Raw genomic sequence first — 24,592 nt, forward strand, 5'->3', positions numbered from 1 at the left:
TTGGCAAACCTGCCAGGACTACCTTCATAAAACAATCATTCCTCATAAGAATCCAATTGCCCCTCTTCACCTGTACAGCCCCGAGTTTGGTTGGAACTACTGTCATCTCTCATCTCTGGACTAATGTAGTCACCCCCACCACATCTTTCTAGTTCTATCCTTGCCTTCCACAGTCACTATTCAACATAGCAGCCAGACTGTATGACAAATCTTATACCTCCTCAGCTCAGAACCCTTTATGGCTCCCTGTTTCTCTCACAATAAAATCAATGGCTTCAAGGCCCTGTGTAAATTTATTTATTTATTTGTTTATTAAGCATTTGTTATCTGCTCCCCTTTCTAGAATGTCAGTTATGCAAGAGCTCAAACACAGCCTGACTCACAGTAGATGTTCAATTTGATGAATTAATGTGACTATTGTGGACACTGTCATTGCCCTGCCCTCTATATCACTATTTCAGGAACTACTCCACCACCTAGTTCCCCCAGCCAAAGATTTGGAAATCATCCTAACTTCCTCCCTCCCCTCAGCCCCCACACTTCCTGTCCCACCTTCTTTGGATTTCCAGCCCCCCATACTCCCTTCCAAGCCAGCTCCCTGCCAGCCCATATCTGATCATGATTTGTCCTGTTCCTGCTCACACACCCCCACCCCCGCAATAACTCCTTATTGCTCTCAGAATAAAGCCTGAACTGTGACATGGCCCACAGTTTCTATGCTATTGGTCCCTGCCCACCCTTCCTCTGTTCTGCCCTACTCCCCAGGTCCAGCCACCCTAGCTCCTTGTGAGTTCCTCGAGCACACCATGCTCCCCATCATCTCAGGACATTTGCAGATGCTGTTCCTTTTGCCTAGAATGCTTTTCTCTCCCTTGTCACCACTCAAATTCTACTCCCACTTCAGCATCAGAGAACCTCTCCCTGAGCCACTCCCACCAAATGTTATGCTCATCCAGCCCTGGCCGGTTTGGCTCAGCGGTTAGAGCGTCGGCCTGCGGTCTGGAGAGACCCGGGTAAGGTTCCTGCTAAGGGCACATGCCTCAGTTGCAGTTTGTCCCCCGCCCTGGTTGGGTCCTGTGGGTGGCAACCACTCGATGTGTCCCTTTCATGTCGATGTTTCTCTCTCTCTCTCTCCCTCCCACTCTATCTGAACAAAATATCAAAAAATGTCCTTGGGTGAGAATAAAAAAATGTTATGCTCACCCAGCACCAAGGGCCTGTCCCTTGGAACACTTGTCACAAGTTTCAGTAAATATTTATATGTAGAATTATTTGCTCAACACTTGTGTCCCCAGTCCTCTTGAGGGCAGGAATCAGGTCGGCTGAGCTCCTGGCCTAGTGCCAGCAGACAATTAATATTGCAGTCTGTTGATAAAATAAATGAATACACAAACTGTCTGAGGACAAATGGATTTCCAGCCTCCTAGCTTACAACACTCCTCAGCTGTCTCCCAACTGTCCACGGCCCCTCATTTTCATGCTGGGCTCCAGATGTCAGTGTCTGGTCAGGCTAGAGGGTAGACGGTGGTATGCCTTGCTTTTATTCTACAAAAAGTCAAAACCCTTAGCAAAGGGCCTTTGAGTAAGGAAGGAAGGAAGGGGCTTGGGAGGGAGGATCTGAGTTTACAAAACAAGAAAAGCAAACAGCAGGGCCACGAGATGTAGCCTGATGCCTAAGAGGTTTGTCCATCTGAGCTGGAGGGCCTCAGGAAGGTGATGTCCAGGTTCAAGGCTCTGACTTCGGGCTCCAGCTCCCAAGTCTTCCATGTAAAAGCCGCTTGAATCCGCTTGGGGCCGGGCTTGTATCTAGGACGCCTTAGATGTCTGGTTTTAGGGTCTCAGAAGGCTCGGTGGGTGGGGCCTGAAAACTTGAATCCGTGGGATGCTGGGGGTGAGGTCTGGGCCCCAGGGGTGTGGCCTAGCTTGGTCCTCAAACAAGAGGACTGAAATGAGCACTCAGGGGGTGGGACCTGGACCTCAATGGGCGGGGCCTTGTCCTGAGGGGCGTGACCTGCACCTACAGGCTTCTCAATGGAGGACTCTTACCCCCGCCCCCTGGAGCGGAGCCTGGACTTCGAGGGGCGTGGCCTATGCCCACAGGACTTCGAGGGCGGGGCCCGGTCTTTAGGGGGCGGGGCCTAGGCCTCTGGGCGGGGCTGGGGCCTCGGGGCCTCGGGGCCTCTGGGCCTCCGGGCTCCGCCACGGAGCAACTGCGTTCAGGCCTGTGGAGATAGAGACTCCACGTTGAGCCAGATGCCGTTCTCGGTGCGCAGGATGAGTTCCGGCTTCCGCCGCACTTTGCGTGTTCGGTCCACGCTCAGGCGGAAGCGCAGTAGCGTCAGCGCTACTGCCACGCGCATCTCGGCCATGGCGAAACTCTGGCCGATGCAATTCCTGGAGGAAGGACGACTGTGTGAGCAGGGTCCCTGGGACTGGGTAAATGACCACCCCATCCGAGCTTCAATTTCCTCATTTGCAAAACATGACAATGCATCATAGCTGTTTGGGAGCCTGTGTTCCCAGAACTCAGGGCCTGGCACACAGTAGTTACGCTTAATACCTAGGGATGCTATCGCAGATCTGATTTGGGGGCTTATGGGTGCATTAAGGACACGAAGTATGTGCCAGGTTGGCAGATAGGACATCTGGTTGGGATGTGGTCTCTGTCCCTGATAGGCACATCCCTGACTTTCCACTGGTCTGGGTGTTCCTCCTACACTTGGCTTGGACTTGGGGCATAGAATAGTTACCTGGGGCCTGCGGAGAAGGGCACAAAGGCCAGCGGGGAGCGCTGCTGTGGGTTTTCCGGGTCAAAGCGATAGGGGTTGTACACCTAAAGAGGAGCAGCCTTGGTGAGTCTGGGCACTGGCCCACCCATATCAGCTTGGCCACTTCCCTCAGTGTCTGGAGAGCAGCCCAACTAGAAAAAGAACCACATTACAATCCAGCCACACTGCCTCTTTTTGCTGTTCAGGCATGCCTGGCTCATTCCCACCCCAGGGTATTTGAACTTGCTGTTAACTCTGCCTGGAACACACTTCACGCTCTTCACACTTTTCAGGTCTCAGCTCAAACATCTCTTCCTCCACAGGATCTTTCCTCACCATATGAGCTAGAGTGTTTCCCTATTCCCAGCCCCACTCCATTTTTTATTTCCTTTGTACATTTACCAATACCCCAAATCATCTTATTTTTGCTCTTCTTCCTTTGCACTTCACTGTGAGTTCCATGAGGGTAATGACAGTATCTCTCTCTGTCCTCAGTACCCAGCACAGGGTCTGGCAGGAGGTCAATAAATATTTGTGGACCTAATGAATTCACAGTGTATAGATGAATAAATGGGCAAGGCACCCAAGTCCTGCATCCAGCCCTGATGTCTGGCTTCCTGGGAAGCAGGGCAGGGGAGGCCCTGCTGCCCCAGGACTGCCCCTTCTGAAGAGGAAACTGAGGGAGAGGAGGAGCTTACCTTGGAGTCAGGCCACACTATGGGGTTGTGGTGGGTTCCATAGATGCTGACCAGGCAGATGATTCCTATGGGGAGGGGTGAAGTCAGTGGGGCAGAAGGGAATCAGGGCCTCCTGTGGAGACCTACCCCCCTCCCTGCTTTCCCTGGAGCCATGGTGTCCTATGAGCCATCTGCGACCTTTCCCACCCATCCTTCCCTGACAAATTCTGTTGTATGTCCCCCTGAGGAGGCATATCTGGCATTTCTTCTCCTCAGCTCAAACACCTCCCATGGCTCCTTGCTGCCCTGAGGATCAAGTTCAAGTGCCTCAATCTGGCATTGGAGGCGTTTCACCATCTGCACTCTTTCACCTCATATATTTCCTCTTCCAAGCAGCCCTCCCTACATTCTTCCTCAGGTAGAGCCACCACTCCTTTTGGGCTGCTCCAGCCCCCATCTCTCCCTTTAGCCCGGCCCTGACCTCATGTGTCTGGGAAAGTCTGTGCCCTGCTGTATTCCTCAGCCTGGTCCTGAGGATGAGGCCTCTCTAGATCCCCAGCATCACTCAGGACAGGGCTGGGTCTCCAGGGGACATCTGGCAACTGAATGAAACCAACCTTCTCCTACCTGTACTTACACAGGGCTCACCCTGTCATACTCCTGCTTCCTTACACCTAGACTCACTCACCTCTATCTCCCCCCTACACACTGTCTCCCCCATCACCCAGAAGCAACAGCCACACAGACAGCCACCCCATCTACAGGGATGTTACATCTGGGGTGAGCATGTCCAGACCCCATGAGCAATAGAGCAGCCAGGAGGCAGGGAGCACATGTGGGTACCTTTGGGGATGATCCGCCCATCTGGGAGCTTGATGTCCTCTGTGCAGCGGCGGGAGACCAGGGTCACAGGTGGGAACTGGCGTAGGCTCTCCTTGATGCACATAGTGGTGAAGGGCAGCAGAGCCAGGTCATCCCTGGGGAGCATGGAATGGGGGCGTGGGTGACTGGAGGCCAGGCCACACACACTCACTCAGGAGCAACTACACAGGAAACATCCAGGATCTCAGACTTGCTCCAACTTCTGACATTTGAGGTTGTGCCCTGCATACACAACTAACCCACAGCATCTGACTCCCAGCAAATCAGAACAGCGCTAGCAGGTTTCTGGGGGCCCAGCATTAACCCTTTAACTGATGAATTATGTGGAAATCAGGGGCACTGGAGGATGTGCCAGGAAGGCCAAGAGGGCCCAGGCAGCAGCAATTTACCAGCTTGTGTGGATCAATTTCAGTATTAAAAAACCCATACATCCTCTTTCTTTACTATTATTTACCTTTTTTCAGAGGCCAAAATTGGATTAATTATAACTCTTGGTTCATGATCTAGATGGTTTTCTTTACACCAACAGGTTCTCTTTCAAAGAAACGTCATGTTGCTACTTTAAAGGGCAAACAGCCCTGGCCAGTTTGGCTCAGCGGTTAGAGCGTCAGCCTGCGGTCCGGAGAGACCCGGGTTCGGTTCCCGCTAAGGGCACGTACTTCGGTTGCAGTTTGTCCCCGGCCCTGGTTGGTTGTGCGGGTGGCAGCCACTCGATGTGTCCCTTCACGTCGATGTTTCTCTCTCTCTCTCCCTTCCTCTCTCTCCCTCCCACTCTATCTGTACAAAAAATGGAAAAATATCCTCGGGTGAGGATTAAAAAAATAAATAAATAAATAAAATAAAAATAAATAAAGGGCAAACAGCATGCCTGGCATAAAAGTGTCATAAACATAAGCATCACTGGGAAACCAGAAGAGAGTTTTTAAGTTCTCACTAGGCACCATCTCCTAGAAACTGGAGCATCTTCTCCCTTTGCTAAAAAGTCACTTAGTGCCTGGCCAGAATGGCTCAGTTTGTTGAGCATTGTCCTATGCACTGAAAGGTTGCCTGTTCAATTCCAGGTCAGAGAACATACCTGAGTTGCAGGTTTGTTTCCCTGTTGGGGAGCATATGGAAGGTAACTGATCAATGTTGCTTTCTCACATCTGTTTCTCTCTGTGTGTGTGTCTCTCTCTCCCTTTCCCTCTCCTCCCTCTCTTTCACCCTCCCTCCCTCCTCTCTCTAATCATGTCCTTGGGTGAGGATATTTTTTAAAAGCAGTTAGCAAGGTGTTGAAGATCTGATAGCACCCAACTGAGAGTTTCTCCCTGAGTTCATAATTTGAAAGTTTGACATTGAACCACTTTCTCACTGTTCATTGTTATTTAATGCTGTGTTTTCACCTAGAAGCAGCTCTACACACACATATATGAAACCAGTTGGATTATTGTTCCTGATTCTTCACTTCCTCTTGTATTTGAATTATACACCTGTGCCCTGTGCCCTGTGATTCTTCAGTGCCTTCCACTTAGATCGGTAGAATATATTTACCATCCCAATTGTGTTGCACTTGGCCACACGACTTGCTTTGTAGGTAATGGAATGTTACAATGCAAGCAGAGGTTTTAAGTTGTTTTTAAGTTGTGTGGAGATATATATATCTTTATTTGATTTTTTAGAGGAAGAGGAAGGGAGTGAGAAAATCTATTGGCTGTCTCCTGTATGCCCCCTACTGGGGATCAAGCCTGCAACCTGGGCACGTGCCCTGGCTGGGAATCGAACCAAGTCCTCTCAGTCCATGGGATGATGCTCAATCCACTGAGCCACACTGGCCAGGCAGGTTGTGTGGTTCTTTTTTTTTTATTCCCTACCCAAGGATATTTTTCTATTTATCATCAGATAGAGTGGGGGGGAGGGAGAGTGAGAGACAGAGAGAAATATCGATGTGATAGAGCCACATTGACTGGTTGCCTCCCGCACGACCTGACCAGGGCCGGGGATAAACCGCAACTGAGGTATGTGCTCTTGACTTTAATCGAACCCATGACTCATTGGTCTGCGGGCTGACACTCTAACCACTGAGCCAAAATGGCCAGGGAAAGTTGTGTGGCTCTTAGTGGTGATAGAAGAAGACTTGACTTGGAGTGGTGAACACACAATACAACATACAGATGATATATTAAGAATTGTACCTCTGGCCCTGGCCGGTTTGGCTCAGCGGTTAGAGCGTCGGCCTGCGGTCCAGAGAGACCCAGGTTCGGGTCCTGCTAAGGGCATATACTTCGGTTGCAGTTTGTCCCCAGCCCTGGTTGGGTGGTGCAGGAGGCAGCTACTCGATGTGTCCCTTTCACATTGATGTTTCTCTCTCTCTCTCTCCCCCCCACCCCCCATTCTATCTGAACAAAAAATGGAAAAATGTCCTCGGGTGAGGATAAAAAAAAAAAAGAATTGTACCTCTGAAACCTATATAATTTTATTAATCAATGTCACACATTTTTTCAAAAGTGTGTGGCACTTTGTGCTTCTGAAGTCTACCTTGAGACAAACACACCCAGAGCAGTTGCTGGTTCAAGGAGAATGAGGAGATATGTGGAACAGACCTAAATCCAAACCTCAGTTCGGAAGCAACCCCATTCAATTCAGTATCACCCAGCAGTAACAAGAGTAATATGCAGACAAGAGCAAGAAATATGTGCAGGCAAGAGCAAGATATAACATAAATGCTTGCTGCAAACCCGTGAGTTTAGAGGCTGTTTGTTATGCAGCGTTATTGCCACCAGTGCTAACTAAGACACTACTAACTAAGAACTCCTGCATTATGAGCTAGGCAGATACATTGTTGTCATCCTGTTTTACAGTTAAAGAAATTAAAATTCAAGAATCTTAAGTGACTAGTTTGAGGTCAGAAAGTCAATAAGTGGTAGAGCAGAGAGATACACACCCAAGGCTCAACCTGCCCCCACAATCCCCATGACCCCAGACTGACCACTCCAGCTCCTCCAGCTCCCGGCCTTTCATGACTTCCTGGATCTCTTCCCGGCACTTCTCCTGGTACTCTGGGTACTTGGCCAAGTTAAACAATACCCACGAGAGCCCGCTGGATGTTGTGTCATGACCTGCAGGCAGATGAGCTCAAATGGAGGCTTCCTGGAGATAGCAGAGGTGCTATCTTCAGACAATGGGTGCCCCCCCCATCCTCCCCCAGCCTTGCCGCACGTCTTCACCCTCAAACATAAAGGTGTCCGCCTCAGCTCGGATGTCTTCATCTGTCAGTTCCTTTCCATCTTCATCCTGAAATGGGCAGTAGACAAGGCTCAGCCCACTTCATCCCACCCTCTATATGCTAGGGGCTCCTCCAGAGTCAAAGATGCCCCCCCCCTCTTAAGCCAGCTGCAAGGGAAAAGATTCTAGGAAGATGGAGGCATGCAACTTATCTAAGAAAGACGAAAACAGGGAAGGAGAGTCAAAGGTGAGTGGAAGAAAGGGGTTTGTGTTTCTTGAATATCTCCTAGCACCAACAATCGTGATCAAGTCATGTGATCATCACATCATAAATGACATCACTGAGGCTCAGAAGGAAGAGTCAGATGACTAAGGCCAAGCATCCTTGAAACTTCGGAGTCAGAACTGGAGTCTAAGACTGTCTGAATCCAGAACCCAAGTGCTACTCAGAAATTCCACAGAAGCACCACAAATGGGTGACCACCTATCTCTGCAAGTTACGTGTCTTAAAGGTCATGTATTTTTTTTCTTTATTGATTTTAGAGAGAGAAGAAGGGAGAGAGAGAGATAGAAACATCAATGAGAGAGAACATCGATTGGCCACCTCCTGCATGTCCCCCACTGGGGATCAGGCCCACAACCTGGGCATGTGCCCTGACCAGGAATTGAACCAGCGACCTCTTGGTGCATGGGTCGATGCTCAACCACTGAGCCACACTGGTCGGGAAAGGTCATGTATTTCATCTTTGTAAGTGTTGTGGACTAAATTGTCTTTCCCCCCATGCCCACTTCCAGAACTCATTTGTTGAAGTCCTAACCTCCAGGACCTCATAATATGAGAGTATTTGGAGCTAGGACTGTTGCAGAAGTAATTAAATTACAATGGGCTCATTAGAGTGGGCCCTAATCCAATACTACTGGAGTCCTTATAAGAAGAGGAGATAACACAGACCTGCACAAAGGGAAGACCATGTGAACATGCAGGAGAAGATGGCCATTTACAAGCCAAGGAGAGAGGCCTCAAAAGAAACCAATTCTGCCAACCGACACCTTGATCTCAGGCTTCTTACGTCCAGAACTGAGATGAATTTCTGTTTAAGCAACTTCGTATATGGCGCTTTGTTACAGAAGCCCTAGCAAATGAATATAGTTAAGTCTTACATATTTTGCATCTGCCTAAATCCTATGTCTAAGATAGTTTGGACATTCAGTATTTTAGGCAGTTCGTGCAACTCATGAAGGGGCCGTCCTGGGCAGGGCCCAGCCTCACCTTAGCCAGGAGCAACACATCGATGAAATCCAAGGTCTTGCCCTGCTTGGACTTGAGCCAGGCCTCAGCCCCCTGCTGGCGTAGTGCCCGCCGCCGCTCCTGGATGACCTCCGTGGTGAAGCGGTGCACGGTGTCACAGGCATGACGAAAACGCTGCCCATCTGCTGTGCAGTAGTAGATAAAGTCAATGTAGTGGTGCAGGCGATACTGGCGTCGGACCGCCAGTGCGCTCAGTTCAATGATGGCTGAGATGTAATCACTCATCTTCCTGCAAGGGAGAAGAAGGGCCATGAGTGTAGGCCCATTCCCTAGGACAAGCTTCCTCTCCCAGTGGGTAGGTGATAAAGCGAGGCCCTGGATTAATTATATTTTCTTATTTTTTTGTATTCTTGATGCTCTACCGTCTGGGACCTTGCTGACTAGAGACACTGCCCCTCCCAGGACTAGCCAGTTCTTAGAGACTCACCCAGGAACATACCTTTCTTTTGCAAACCAACCAATCCATAGCCCCTACTCCAAACTTTATCGGACTGAGCCCCTATCACCACTCCACCTGCCTTAATCAACGCAGGGACAAGTACTGGACAACTAGGGGCACCCTTTTACCCCAGAGCCTACTGAAATGATTCAAACTAGCCAGTCCTAAACCTGCATACCCTGCATTTCCTGTTTATTCCTAGAAACACCCCAAAAAGGCTTTTACCATGCTTTCTCCTGGTGCTTCCCCATGGGGCCCTGTGTAATGTGTCATTTCCCCTCCTGGGAACTGTAAGTAATGAACTATTTTTTCAATGGCAACCATTTTCTGATCTGTCGGCCTCACTATACCTGAATAAAACCAAAACCTGGTGCATGTTAGAACAGGCCCAAAGAGGAATGAGGACTTCCAAATTGATGTAACATCACTAAAACTAAATTGCTGCAACCCAGAGTGGAAGAAAATATTTGCAAATCATGTATCTGATGAGAAACTTGTATCTGAACTATATAAAGAACTATTAAAACTCAATAATAGAAAAGAAAATACTTCAATTTAAAAATGGGCAAAGGATATGAACAGACATTTCTCCAGAGAAGATGCAAAAATGGCCATCAACCCTGGCTGGTATTGCTCAATGGTTAGAGTGTCAGCCTGTGCCCCAAAGGGTCACAGGTTCAATTCTCATTCAAGGGTACATGCCTGGGTTGCAAGTTTGATCCCTGGCCCCAATCAGGGCATGCATGGGAGGCAACCAATCAATGTGTCTCTCTTACATCAATGTTTCTCTCTCCCCTCCATCCCTTTCTTCCACTCTCTCTTAAAAAAAAATCAATGGAAAAAAATATCTTCAGGTGAGGAGTTAAAAAAAGGGGGAGCAACAAACACATAAAGAGATGCTCAGCATCATTAGCTGTTAGGGAAAGGCAAATCAAAACCACAATGAGATACTACTTCACCCTGACTAGGATGGCTTTAATCAAAAAGACAAATAATCACAAGTATTTGTGAGGGTGCAGAGAAATTACAGCTCTCGCCTACTACTGGTGGGATCATAAAATGGTGCAACCACTTTAGGAAAAATTCTGGCAGTTCCTCTAAAAGTTAAACACAGAATTATCATATAACCCAGAAATTCCACTCCAAGGTATATACCCAAGAAAATTCAAAACATATATACACTCAAAAATTTGTGCATGAGCCCAACCTGTGTGGTTCAGTGGATTGAGCATTGTCCCATGGACTGAGAGGACTCGGTTCGATTCCTGGTCAGGGCACATGCCTGGGTTGTAAGCTCGAGCCACAGTAGGGGGCGTGCAGGAGGCAGCTGATCGATGTTTCTCTCTGACATCGTTTCTATCTCTCTCTCCCTTCCTCTCTCTCTAAAAAAATCAATAAAAACATATTTTAAAAAAATAAATAAAAACATGTGCATGAATGTTTATAGCAGCCTTATTCATAGTAGCCAAATAGTGAAAATAACCCAAATGTCCATCAACAAATAACTAAATAAACAAAATGTGTTACTATGCAGTAAATAGAATATTATTCAGCAATTTAAAATATGAATTATTGATACATACTACAACATGGATAAATCTGAAAACAATATGGTGAGTAAAAGAAACCAGACACAAAAGTCTGTATAATTCCATCTATGAAATTTCCATAATAGACTGATCTATAGATACAAAAGGAAGATTAGTGATTGCCTGCACCTGGAGGAGAAGTGGGTACGGGGGTGCAGGAGTGCTAAAATATGCAGGGGCAATTTGAATCACAGTGTGACAGTGTAGGTGGTAGGATGTTGCTGGGTGTCTGCCTAGTCCCATCTCTGCCTTGTGGTTGTTTGAGTTTCAGCAGAATTTGAAATGGCTGGCAGTAAATCTGAAAGGACCCCAGAAAGGCCAAGACAATGGTGGTTTCTTGCTCACAGAGAGCTGGCTTACAGTTTATGGTGGGCTGTATTTATCCACACCTAGATTCCAGGATGACCAGCCAAGGACGTGTGGGTGTGACTGCTGCTGTCTACAGCGCAGTCATCCTGGAGCACCTCACCACACATGTACTTGAATTGACAGGAAATATATCAAAAGACTTAAAGGTACAGCATAATTACCCCTCCTCATTTGCAACTTGCTATTCACGGAGATGAAGGATTGGACTTTTTCATCAAGGCTACAGTTGCTGGTGATAGTGTCATTCCACACACCCACAAACCTCTGTTCAGGAAGAAAGGACAGCAGAGGACTATCTAAAGGGTGCTTGGATTTCTTATTCTCAATAGTCTAAATACAGCTGTCCAGTGTTGGTGATTCCAGTGGACTATATCTCTGTGAAAAACAATTTTACCTTTTTGTAATTCTATATGAGCAAGTTGGAAGTTTAGTTAGCTTTTCTATCAACCAAATTTCTGCATTTGAGTCTTAACCATATTTAAGTGTTACTGTGGCGTCAAAGAAGCTATTGATTCTGATGTAGTGAGTTTTGATTGAGATGACTGTTTTTTCAAAACTGTTTGAATTTTAATTATGATGCAAAAGTTACATTAACAAACATTTGGTTACAGACATTATTTCCACTCTGGTGGATAAGCTCAATAAAGGTCATATACCAAACTAAAGTAAAATAAAATAAAATAAAATGTACAAGATTTCTTTTTGGTGAAAATACTCTAAAATTGATTATGGTTGGATTGTGTACTTTCAATGGGTGAATGATATGGTATGTGAATTACATCTCAGTAAAGTTGTTATTAAAACAATAACAACAGCCCTGTCCAGGTGGCTTAGTTGGCTGGAGCATCATCCCATACACCAAAAGGTTTCAGGTTCAATTACTAGTCAGGGCACATACCTAGTTTGTGGGTCCCATCCCCAATCAGGGTGCATACAGGAGGCAACTGATTGATATTTTTCTTTCACATTAATCTCTCTCTCTCTCTCTCTCTCTCTCTCTCTCTCTCTCTCTCTCTCTCTCTCTCTGTCAATTAAAGCATATCCTCAGGCGAGGATAAAAAATAATAATAACAACGAATCAGTGGGGCAGTGGTTCAAGAGGCTGTCCTTGGTCCTGAAGTGTGCTTGTTTTCATACACTTATCACAGTCTGTCAACTTTTTGGTTTATTTTTTTGTTCGTGGTTATTGCTTTCCTCCCACCAACATATAAGTTCCAGAAGAGCAAGTTCTTTCTGTTTTAATGACCACTGTATTTACAGTGCCTAGTCCAGTACTAGCACATAGTGGGCACTCGGTAAATATTTCCTGATTTAAGTAATTAATCACTAAGATCATCTCCACCTTACCCAACTGAAACATACCCCTACAAGGCCCAGAGTAACAAAGCCAGAAGCTTTTGTTAAGGACCTACTATGTGCTACAAACTTGACACTCATTATGTCCCTTATTCCTTATATCCCTGCCTAGATTATAAACTCCAAAGAAATGGGATTTTTGTGTGTTTCCTTACCATATTCCCAGTAGCTAGCATAATGCCAGGCACATAGTAGGTACACAGTGAATATCTGATGAATGAATGAATGAATGAATGAATGAACGAACGAACCAGGACAATGGTTATTTTACTAATTCATTCAACAAATACTCACTAAGCATCTACTGTGTTCTAGGGCTGTGCTAACATCATTTTATTCTTAAAGCACCTCTCAGACAGTCAGGGATTGTCATTAAACAAGGAAGCAGAGGCTCAGAAAGTGTGGGATACTTTCCAAAGACCACATAGTCTTTGTAGAGGAATGAGGGAAACTAGAATTTACTGAGCACATATTATGTTCAAAGCCACTGACTTATATTATCTCATTTAATTCTCACACCATGACTATGGGGATGGAATTAGGATTCTTTGAGGGAGGGTGAAATAAGAAAACAGGCTCAGAGGCATGATGTCAGTTTCCTGGAACCACACAGCCTGTCTGGCAGAGCACCAGCAACCCAAAGGTGCCTTACATCAAATTTCTCCTCCCACCACCTTGCCCTTTATAAAGCAGCTGGTTCTGTCTTCCCCAGGTAGGCCACACTCACTCTTGGCAGTTGCTATTGTAGCTGAAGACACATTTCTGAAGACTGTCCAGGGTCATGAGGCTGACATGCTCAAACATGTCAAGGGAGACCACTGGACCCTCTGCCAGGCGCCGCCATTTAGCCTGGAAGAGAGAGATAGCAAATGGGCACAAAGACCACAGACCGAAAGCCTGGCTGACAATGACCTAGCTGTATGCTCACTACAAGCCCAGTATAGATAAAGGAAGTGAGGCTTCGTGACATCACATGGCTCACCCACGAGTTGGAGCCTGGCCATCTCACTTCTAGGACAACCTCTTCCCATGAAACATTGGGACTCACATGCATGATGTTGGTGCACTGGTTGAATGTCTTCATGTAGGGCTTCAGGATGTCAAAGTGGAAGGCAGGTGTCAGCAGGCGGCGGTGCCGGCTCCACTTGTCACCTTTGCTGAGCAGCAGCCCATCTCCTAGGCCCAGAAGACAGGGTAGGGGTCTCTCCTATTACTCTGAAACATTCCAAGAAAATGTATGCCCCATTCCCACTTCCCTCAAGCCTACACAGTCCTGAACTCACCCAGCCAAGGTTTCAGGAAGCCATAGAAAAGGTCATCCTTGGGGGCAATGGCAGCTGTAGAGACAGACAAGGCAATGATGACTCAAAATAGAATTCTAACCCTTGACCACTGCTTTTGGCCTTTTGGGGGCTCCTCTCTGGGCTCTGACCTCCCATCTCACCCCTCCAATCCATCCTAACACCTACCCCAGAAAGATCCTTATAACATGCTGACCTGAACATGAGGCTCCCCTGCTCAAACACCTCCCATTGGCTCCCTATCACCCTGGTAAAAAAAGTTCAAGCTCTGGTTAGCATCAAAATCTCTGTCCCATCTTGCTCCTGTGTGTCTCTCCCACCTTGTTATCAACATCCACTAAATAATCCCACATGATGTCTCTCACTTCCAAACCTTTGCCTGAGTTGTGCTCCCCATCCAGAATGGCCTTCTTCAACTTAATCCATCCCTACTTTTCCACAAGCTCAGGCCATCTGAATTATACCTTCTGTGCTCCCAGCCTCCAGCCTTGCCCTCTCTAGCCTATCCTGAACCCTGGCCCAATGAGGATCTTATCCGACTAGATCAAACTATGTCCCTTTCCTGCACCAGTTGCTCACCCCATTTTCAAAACTCGGAATGATCTATCCCAGTCCAGAGCTCTCCAAAGACATTCAGGCATCTCTATCACCATCCCACCCCCAACACACTTAATGTTCTAACATCACAAAACTTTTCTCAGCTCCTTGGAAAAAACTGTGTTCTCTCTCTGCTCTGAGACTTTCCATCACATGCCCTCTCTGCCTCAAACACTGTTTTCTCATCCTTCTAGTCTGTGCTTGCATGCCATACCCTCCACCACCAACCACTCTGGATTGTGTCCATCAAGTTACAATCCCCTGGAGGAGAGGGACTATGTCTGATCACTGATATGTTGGTGCTAAGTAAGTTTTTATTGTATGAATGAATGAACCAATGAATGAACGAACAAACGAAGAATGAACGAATGAATGAATGAAAAGGTGAACAAATTAGTGAATGGATAAATAAATGAATGGGTAAGTGAGAGAGTGACTAACTGAGTTCCCTTTCTATATGCTAAACAGATTTGGGATAGAATGGGCAGGGGCCCAGGAAAGAAGTACTTGAAACGCAAGTGAAGTCACATTTTACCAGAGCTGTGACTCAGCCGCCTGCACACACACTCCCCAGGAATTGGCCAATCATGCAGTCATCTGTCTACTCATTCATTCTCCCATTTAACACACACCTCTTCTGCCACCTTTCTGTGCCCAACCCATGCTGGATGATGCTGGAGACCCAGAGATGGCTCAGCTCCACACCCTGCCTGGAGGAGCTCAGGGTGGAGTGAGAAAGGGAAGCAGAGGCACATCATGCAATTATCAAGAAGGTAGGAAGTGTGCCAGGAGAGAAGGGAGGCACAGAGAAAAGGCTGATGGAAGTCAAGGCAAGCTTCCTGGAAGAGAAAATATTGGAGAGGAAAGTGGGAGTCTAATCATTCCTCTCTTCTCCGAACTCCAGGCTAGGACCCCCCCCACGGAAGTCTTTCTGACTCACAGACCTGTCCAGTGGTGGTCCTTCTCAAACACCTCCATGGCTCCCAATCACTCCAGGGTAAAACGCAAGCTCATTCACTTTGCACAAAGTTACTCTGAGTCCAGCTCCTTCCTGTCTCATTTTTTACTTCTCCACACATCATCTTCACCCCAGAGAACCCAAGTCACCTGAATTCCCCTGGCACTTACACATATCTGAGCCTTTGTACTGGCAGGATCCTCCACTTGAAATACTCATCTGGCAAACTTCTATGCATCCTTCAAAGTCCAGATTCCCTAATGCCTCCTCCAGAAAGTCTTCTCCAAACCCTCTCCCCAACTGAACCCTTGTTTTCCCATCTTTGGGTTTCTCCTTTGCTCCAACCTTAACCACTCAAAGCCAGGAGAGTTTGTATTCAGGCTGCCTCTTCCATAAATTTTCCCTCCAGTAAAAAGGGGATAGTAAAGTATACTCTGAAAGAGGTCATATAAGAAAAGCTCCCACCCTGGACAATGTTGCTCAGTGGATAGATCATCAGCCAACACACCAAAGGGTCTTGGATTCAATTCTTTGTCAAGGGCATGTACCCAGATTCGATCCCCCATGCAGGAGGCAACCAAACGATATGTCTCTCTCACATAGATGTTCTCTCTCTCTCTCTCTCTCTCTCTCTCTCTCTCCCTCCCTCTCTCTCTCTCTCTCTGTTTGTCTCTCTCTCTCCCTCTCCCCCCCCTCTGTGTCTCTCTCTCCCATCCTCTCTCACTTCCACTCTCTCTAAAAAAAACCAATGGTAAAATAAATATCCTCTAGGAAGGAAGGAAGGAAGGAAGGAAGGAAGGAAGGAAGGAAGGAAGGAAGGAAGGAAGGAAGGAAGGAAGGAAGGCAAGCCCACACACAGTGCCCAGTAGGAAGCTGCATATCACTCTGGTTAAGAGCTTGGTCTCTGGGCTGGCCAAGTCTGAGTTCAAATTCCAGCCCTACCACTAACTACTTGTGTAAACCTGGACATGTTACTACTGTGCCCCTCCATGTCCTCAGCTGCCAAAGGAAAAACAGAACAATCCTGCCTGCCTTATGGTATCCCTGTTAGTAAAAACTGAATGCATAGCTGCTATGAAAACAGTTTGGAGGTTCCTTAAATGTTAAACATAGAATTATCATATGACCCCACAATTTTTTTTGGTAAATACTCCTAGGTATCTATCCAAGAGAAATAAAAAAAAAATGTCCGCACTAAAACTTGTACACACATATTCTTACCAGCTTTATTTATAACAGCCAAAAGGTAGAAGCAACAACAGATGAGTGTATAAACAAATTATGGTATATGCATATAATAGACTATTACTCAGCCTTTAAAAAGGAATAAAGTAGATGGGAGGGGGGTTGGGAGAATGGGTGAAAAAGGTGAAGAGATTAAGAAGTACAAATTGGTTGTTAGACTGACCAACCTCAAAGGAAAGGGGGGTGGGAGGGTGGGAAGAAATAAACCAGAGAACTTCTGTGCATATATGCATAATCAATGGACACAGACAACAGTGTGGGGAAAGGCAGGAAGGGGGCAGGCGCGGAGAGAGAGAGACAAACAGGGGGTCAATAGGGGAAAAAGGAGGAACATCTGTAATATATTCAATAATAACGATAAGTTAAAAAAAAAAGAAATGAAGTCCTGCCCTGACCATTTTGGCTCAGCGGTTAGAGTGTCAGCCTGGGGACCAAAGAGTCGTGGGTTTGATTCTGGTCAAAGGCACGTACCTCGGTTTCAGTTCGTCCCCGGCCCTGGTCAGGTCATGCGGGAGGCAACCAGTTGATGTGTCTCTCACATCGATATTTCTCTCTCTCCCTTTCTCACCCTCCCTCCCTCCCACTCTATCAGATGATAATGTAAATATATCCTTGGGTGAGGGTTAAAAAGATAAAATAAAATAAAAGGAATAAAGTCCTAATAATTGATACAACGTGGATGAATCTCAAAAACATGCTGAGTGCAAGAATTCAGTCACAAAAGACCACATTCTGTATAATTCCTTTCCTATGATATATCCAAAGTAGAAAAAATCCATAGGAGATGGGGAAATGGCAAGTGATTACTTAATAGGCGCAGGGTGTTTTATGGGGTCATGAAAACATTTTGAAACTAGAGCTGATTATTGCACAACATTGTGGACACACTAATTATCTTACACGCTAAGATTTTACACTTTAAAATGGTTAATTATATGTTATGTGAATTTCATCTCAATAAAAAAATGAATGTATAAAACATGCTATAATTATATGCCTATAGATTATGCCTTGTCCTCTGTAAAGTATTTTCACCTACTTTCTTCCATTAATGTTCTCTATCCCAAATGCCCATTAGAAGATTGAAAAAAAAAAAAAAAAACCCGCAGAGGTTCCAAGAGGACTCATGCCTTCCTCGGGGCCCATCAGCTGTGCTGGTTTAAGCTCAAAGCAGCAAGACCCCCAGGGGTGGCCCCCAAGAAGGCCCCGGAGGGAGATGGCATCTGAGATTTGGGCAAGGCCTGACCCATTCCAGGTGAGCAGGCATGGAGGGGCAGAGGCACCCTAAGGCCGGGCCTCGCCTGACTCACAGCTCCACCCTTCCCAACCTGAAGTCCCCCATCCTGCTCCTCTAGTGGGGTAGGCGGTGGATATCCTGCCTGTCCTCAGGGAGGGAAGAGGAGAGGAAAAAACTTGAGCATCTGCTAAGTGTCAAGCCCATGCTGGGGCTCTACTTGGAGTCTCAAACCATGCAGGATGATACTTAGGAAACTGATGCTCTGAGGAGGAGAGGGAAGGGGTGGATGAGAAGGAAAAAAGAAAGTCAGGAAGAGAAAGAAAACAAAGTACATTAAAAAGGCAAAAGAGAAGAAACCCTTATTAGCACCTGCCTACATTATATTTTTAAATCTTCATAACAGTCCCTTTTTACAGATCAGAAACTGAGGCCCTGAGGGGCTGGATGAATTTCTGAGTCACAAAGCAAGAATGTGCTCCAGTCAGGATTCTAAGGCAGCCCACCCAAGTCCTGGCCCCAGGGTTCTTCCCACACTTAGTGCTCATCCATTGGAAGAGTCATCTCTCCCAGGGTCTCAGTTTCCCCCTTTGTGCAGTGGGGAGGGTCTCCCTCACAAACACAACAATGGGGACATAGAGGCATGAGGAGGGCATCACTCAGGTAGGGAAGAATGGCAGCTCCCAGTGCCATCCTCAAAGGCAATCTCCAGATGTGTGTGTGTAGAGGCCCAAGTGGAGGCAAGGGATCCTAAAATTCCTGGGGCTCTTTCTTTCCCATCCCTGCTCTCTCAAATGTCCCCTGATGCTTTTGGAAGTATCCAGCTACATGAGAGACCACACTGAGGATCCAGAGCCCCACTTATGAAAAAGATAGAGTCAAACACAGACATACTCAGCCCCGAATGGTTAGGACTGAGAATGGGAAAGTCCAGAATAGACGGCTATGGAGGGAAACCTTCCTGGAGAAGGGGAGGGTCATCGGAGTTAAGGGTGTTAAGGGTGAAACAAGAGCTTGACAAGTACACTTGGGAGTCCTGCCCCATCGGGTAGGTGTGGACTGCAGAAGGAAGAAACAATCCTTCTATATTTTCCTCTCCACCAGTCAGAGTCAGCCCAGGTAAAGAAAGAAGGTTAAAGGTTGGAATAGTCAGAACCCAAATGATGAGAATGCCATTAGAATTGAGTAACAACCAGTTAACAAAATTGTGAACAAACAACTACTTATCCGAACGTGTTTATTTCTGACCTCCAGTGGATGGGCATCCTCTCAAAGTTCATGGGACTCTATTAGCCACACCTTTTCCCATGCTGTTCCCACTCTCTGTATTGCTATTTCTGCTTTGGTGAACTCCTATTCATCCTTCAAAGCCCTACTCAAATGACCCTTCTTCTGGATAGCCCACCTGCCTAGAAGCCCTGGTGGACTCTGGGAGTTGGGGGTTTACCCATCACTCAGAGGCCCAGGCCACCTACCTGAAGCTCCCAAAAGGGGTTTGATGTAGTCAGGGTGCACCAGAACCAAGAGTGGCAGGACAGGTCCAATCCACACCAGAATTACATGGTGCATGTTGTCCAGCACCTTCTTCTCATTCTGGAGGCCCGTCTCATTCGGGAGATACTGTGGGGGATGGTACGGAAGGATAGTGAGGAGGTGCCCAGCTCCAGCTTCCCCCAGTTCTTTCCTCTTGACACCTCCCCTGTCCTCAAAACAAGCCAAGAAGTGCTACATGATTGTAGACAGTTGGCTGAAACTTGCTGAGCCTCCACCTTCTTATCTGAAAAGTGGGGAAGAATCAACTCTGTCCAACGAAAGTTGAGAGGATTCATGAAATAACAAAGCATGGGAACCCTAACATGGGGCCTGACACACAGCTGATGTTCAAGAAATAAAAACAGGGACAGGCCCTGGCCTGTGTTGCTCAGTGGTTATAGCGTTGGCCTGTGCACTAAAGGGTCGCAGGTTTTATTCTAGTCAAGGGCATGTACCTGGGTTGCAGGTTTGATCCCCAGCCCTGGTCGAGGTCACGTGGGAGGCAACCAGTCAATGTGACTCTCTCACACTGATGTTTCTCTCTCTCTCTCTCTCTCTCCCTCCTTCCCTCCCTCCCTCCCTCCCTTTTACTCTCTCTAAAAGCAAGAGAAAAATATCCTCAGGTGAGGATTAATAAAAAACAGGGACAGTAAACACAATAATGATAACGGTTAGCATTTACCAAGTTCTTGCTCTGTTAGTAATAAAATATTACTACTACTGTCACATTTAACATATATGTGTGCTTGCAATGTTGGGCACTGCTCAGGGCATTTTTCATAGATTTATATGTTCAACTCACACAAGAACCCAGTGATAGAGTTGCTATTATTTCTTTGTCTAAAGTGACAGGTCAGTAAGTGACTGTCCTGGTTTGGCCTCTCCAGAAACAGGTTCTGAGACAGGGTTCTAGAGCAAGAGGCTTATTTGGGATGGTGATTTCTAAAATCCACGGGTAAGGAAGTGGGGAGGTGACAAAACGAGGGAAGGCAGTCAGTAAAGAGTGAGTTGTCAAGGAAATTACCACCATGGGCAACCAGGGCTCAGTGCCACAGGGGAACTCTGGGGGACATGTGTCTCAGAGTCAACCCACCCAAAGGTCAGGCCATTGCACCCAGAAATGGGCCCAAAGGATATGGACAGGTAGTGGCACCACCTGCCATTGTAGCAAAGCCAGGATTTGAACACAAGCCATCCAGCTCCAAAATGCCTGCTCTCTCTCTCTCTCTCTCTCTCTCTCTCTCTCTCTTTTTTTTTTTTTTTTTTTGGTACGTGCCCCTAGCGAGAACCGAACCCAGGACTCTCTGGTCCGCAGGCCGAAGCTCCAACTGCTGAGCCAAACTGGCCAGGGCTAAAATGCCTGCTCTTAACCAGCATGCTCTATGAAGCAGAAGCACTTCAGGCTCAATGTCAGATGGATCTGAACTCAAATCTACCCTCAGCCTCTGTGTGACCTTGGGCACGTCATTAACCTCTCTGAGCCCCAAAGATTGAATCCATAATATAGGGCAGACCCATCCCTAACTCACAGGCTGTGAGATTTAGGGGAGAGCTCTGATCCGAAGGGGCCTAACCCAGTGCCTGGCCAGTAGTAGGGTCCAGCTACTATGGAGTAAATAAATGAACAAATGACTCCTCTCTAGTTCCTATGTCTCCTTCTCTATCAGGATCAGCCTTGAGACTGTTCACACCCAAGGGACATCATGGCCTCACCTAGTCTCGTGGACTAGGGAGATGGGCTGGGTCCATGAGACCAAGGATGGGCTTCAGAACTGGCCCTGGTCAATTGCCTGGCATGCCAGGGCCTAACTGTTACCTCTAGGACCACTATCCAAACCAGAGATTTCCTGGAGTAAGTGCACTGTGACCTGACCAGGAATCCAACTGGCAACCTTTCCGTGCACCAAACAATGCCCAACAAACTGAGCTACACCAGCCAGGGCTCTCTAAAATCAATTATATATATCCTCAGATGAGGAGAAAGGGAGGGAGTGAGGAAGGGAGGGGAAGGGAGGAAGGGAGGAAGGGAGAAAGGGAGAAAGGGAGAAAGGAGAAAGGGAGAAAGGAAGGAAGGAAGGAAGGAAGGAAGGAAGGAAGGAAGGAAGGAAGAAAGAGAGAGGAAGGAAGGAAGGAAGGAAGGAAGGGAGGAAGGGAGGAAGGGAGGAAGAAAGAAAGAAAGAAAGAAAGAAAGAAAGAAAGAAAGAAAGAAAGAAAGAAAGAAAGAAAGAAAGAAAGAAAGAAAGAAAGAAAGATCAACAAAAGTGTTGGGGTCCTGACCTGGGACTATAGCATTAAAGAGGGAGAGAAAGTATGGAACCATGTTGGGGCTGGGGATGGAGCAACAAAATCGATAGGAGCATGCCCCCACCCCACCCCCCCACCCCACCAAGGTCCTAGAACTTGATGAACTTCATGGGCATTGGTACCTGTTTTCTGAATATATTATGTCTTATACATCATAGACTATAACATCTATCATTTGAAAGGTACAGCAATAGCCTGGAATTACAGAGAAAATGTTGCAGTAAGCTCTGCCTCAGCCCTGCTGTGTGACCTCGGGCAAACTGCCCTTTCTGAGCCTCAGCCTCGCCATCTTGGCTCCAACCAGATTCTTCGGGGTCAGGGGAGCAGGAAGCCAGCAATCCATCAGACTCCCCGAACGCATGGGATCTGCCCACCCAGCCCACACACACCGTGTTCAGGTGGCCCAGCAGCCAGCTGCCCCCGGGCGGCTGCGGGAAGCAGCGCAGCCGGCGGCAGGTGACGCGGAAGCGCCAGCAGAGCCTCAGGAACCGCAGCAGCAGGCGGAAGAGGAAGAAGAGCAGGGAGAGCAGGAGCACAGACAGGGCATACAAGCGGAAGGTGGTCTTCTCCAGTCCCAGAAGGCGCAGCACATGTCCTGTGATGGGCAGCATCCTGGGGGAACACATGGGACAGAGGTCACTGCAGATGGAAACCGGCCTCCAGCCACATGTGTGCCATACGCATGGTGACCTGTGGAGTCAAGCGTGGTGTGCCTGGCACACAGTAGGTGCTCCATAGATGTGAGTTCCAGATGCCAGGAGTACATGTCTCTCCTGTCCTCAGCAGTGACCTCCAGGCAGCTGGCCAGATGGATGCACCAGTGCCCCGCCGTGTGCCCTCAGCCTTGACTGCAGGGCATTCCTCCTGACTTCTCTGTCCCAATGGCTAGCCAGGATGCTGGAAAATTAAGACATACTTTGCCCCAGAAGCAACTCTCATCAATGTCTGATGAGCATTGCTAGATAAATACTCCAGCACCTTCTCCCCTTGGGTGCAATGACCCTGAGGTGTGGGTTCCACATGCATTACCAATGGGATTAAACTCCAGCTGCCCACCATAGAAAATCTCTCTATCAAATGCCTCACTTCCTTCTTTCTTCTCTTCCCCGCTCCTTCTTTCAATGGAGGTGAGAGTCACACAACATAGAATTAACTTTTTTTTTTTTTTTTGGTACATGCCCCTAGCAGGAACCAAACCCGGGACTCTCTGGTCCGCTAGCCAACGCTCCAACCACTGAGCCAAACCGGCCAGGGCTAGAATGAACCATTTTAAAGCGCACAATTCAGTGGTACCTAGTATCAGCCAACATCTCTATCTAGTCCCAAAATGTTTTCATCACCCCAAAAGGAAACACGTCCCCATGAACAGTCACTCCCCCATACCTTCAGCCCCTGTCAACCACTAACCTATTTTCTGTCTTTGTGGATGTGCCTATTCTGGACATTTCATATCAATGGAATCATACAACAAGTGCTTGGCATCTGGGTCTGGCTTCTTTCACTCAGCATGATGTTCTCGAGGTTTATCCACGTTGTAGTGTGTGTCAGTGCTTTATTTCTCTGCTGAGTGATAGTCCATTATAAGGATATATCACAATTTGTTTACTCATTCATCTGTTGATGAACATCTCAGATGTTTCCACCTTTTGCCTATTAGGACATGTACTGCTATAAACCTATGTGGACATGTGTTGGTTTGAGTCCCCATTTTCAATTCTTTCAGGTCCATGTCCCTCTTCCTTACTGGCTTTTTCTGTGCTCACTTCCCAGATAAACTACTTGCACTCAAATCCTTGATCTAGGGTCAGCTCCTGAAGGAACCAACCAAAACAAAGTGGGTGGATAACAATAATATGAATAACGCATTGACCTGGCATGGTGCCATTCCTACGTGCCATGCTCCACGCTTAGGGATGTGGATGCCTTGTCTCATGGGATCTTAAAGCAGTCCTTGGAGGGAGTTCCTATCATCCTCTCCATTTTCCAGACAACTCAAGGTCAGTTTCCTCAGCTAAAGGGAGACAAGAGCTGGCAAAGACATCACCAGAGATCAAACTCAATCACCCTCACATTGAGAACCCATGGATTTCAGACAATGCCAAGAAGATTCCTGAAAATGGTGGGTCCTGTCCTCACCTCTTCTTTCCATTCAGTTCTACTAGACAAGGGTTCCCTCTATGCTCCTACCTCCTCGGCAACACAGATAAAGAAACCCAGCACTCCAGGCCCTCACCTGGCGCCCCTGGGGCTCAGACTCACAGGTTCTTCTACCTGCTGACGGCCAACCACATCAATCATGCAGAAGAGAAGACATGAAGTTTCTATTGGTTACTGCATCCTCAGCAAAGATCTGGGTAGATCATCACCAAATTTGGAGAGGCCTACTGGGATGGTCTGACTTAATATGAAGATAACATGACCACTCATTAGGAAGGCTACTATCAAAAAAAATAAATAAATAACAAGTGTTGGCAAGAATGCAGAGAAATCAAAATCGGTATGCATTTCTGGTGGAAATTTAAATAGTACAGCCATGTTGTGGAAAAGTTTTATGCTTTAAATTCCTCAAAAGAAATTAAACAGAATTACCATATGTGCCACCAATCCCATTTCTGGATATATCTCCGAAAGAAGTAAAAGTAGAGACTCGGGTATTTGTACATTCATGTTTATAGCAGTGTTATTCATAGTGGCCAAAAGGTGGAAGCAGCTCAAGTGTTCATGGATAGATGAACGGAAAAACAAAATAAGGTATATCCACACAATGGAATATCATTCAGCCTTTTTTTTTTTTTTTTGCATTTATCTTCAGATAGAGTGGGAGGGAGGG

The 24,592-nt window shown here is 47.0% G+C and overlaps 1 protein-coding gene and 1 pseudogene across 1 annotated transcript in view; one reads left to right on the top strand and one right to left on the bottom strand.

The window, feature by feature from the left end:
• Positions 1-2,216: 2,216 nt before the first annotated feature.
• Positions 2,217-24,592, bottom strand: part of LOC118615230 (cytochrome P450 4F22) — a 30,897-nt gene continuing 8,521 nt past the window's right edge. The window contains exons 2-13 of the mRNA XM_036239921.1: positions 22,152-22,374; positions 19,401-19,545; positions 13,874-13,927; positions 13,639-13,766; positions 13,318-13,439; positions 8,799-9,066; positions 7,531-7,597; positions 7,293-7,422; positions 4,289-4,422; positions 3,467-3,531; positions 2,751-2,833; positions 2,217-2,394 (exon numbers count right to left, since the gene is read on the bottom strand). Coding sequence (XP_036095814.1) covers positions 2,217-2,394; positions 2,751-2,833; positions 3,467-3,531; positions 4,289-4,422; positions 7,293-7,422; positions 7,531-7,597; positions 8,799-9,066; positions 13,318-13,439; positions 13,639-13,766; positions 13,874-13,927; positions 19,401-19,545; positions 22,152-22,373 — 1,596 coding nt within the window. The 5' untranslated portion in view covers position 22,374. The remainder of the gene's footprint in view (positions 2,395-2,750; positions 2,834-3,466; positions 3,532-4,288; positions 4,423-7,292; positions 7,423-7,530; positions 7,598-8,798; positions 9,067-13,317; positions 13,440-13,638; positions 13,767-13,873; positions 13,928-19,400; positions 19,546-22,151; positions 22,375-24,592) is intronic.
• On the top strand, positions 11,148-11,534 carry LOC118615231 (annotated as a pseudogene).

The sequence above is a fragment of the Molossus molossus genome, unplaced genomic scaffold, assembly GCF_014108415.1.
Source record: "Molossus molossus isolate mMolMol1 unplaced genomic scaffold, mMolMol1.p scaffold_m16_p_4, whole genome shotgun sequence".
NCBI lineage: Eukaryota > Metazoa > Chordata > Mammalia > Chiroptera > Molossidae > Molossus > Molossus molossus.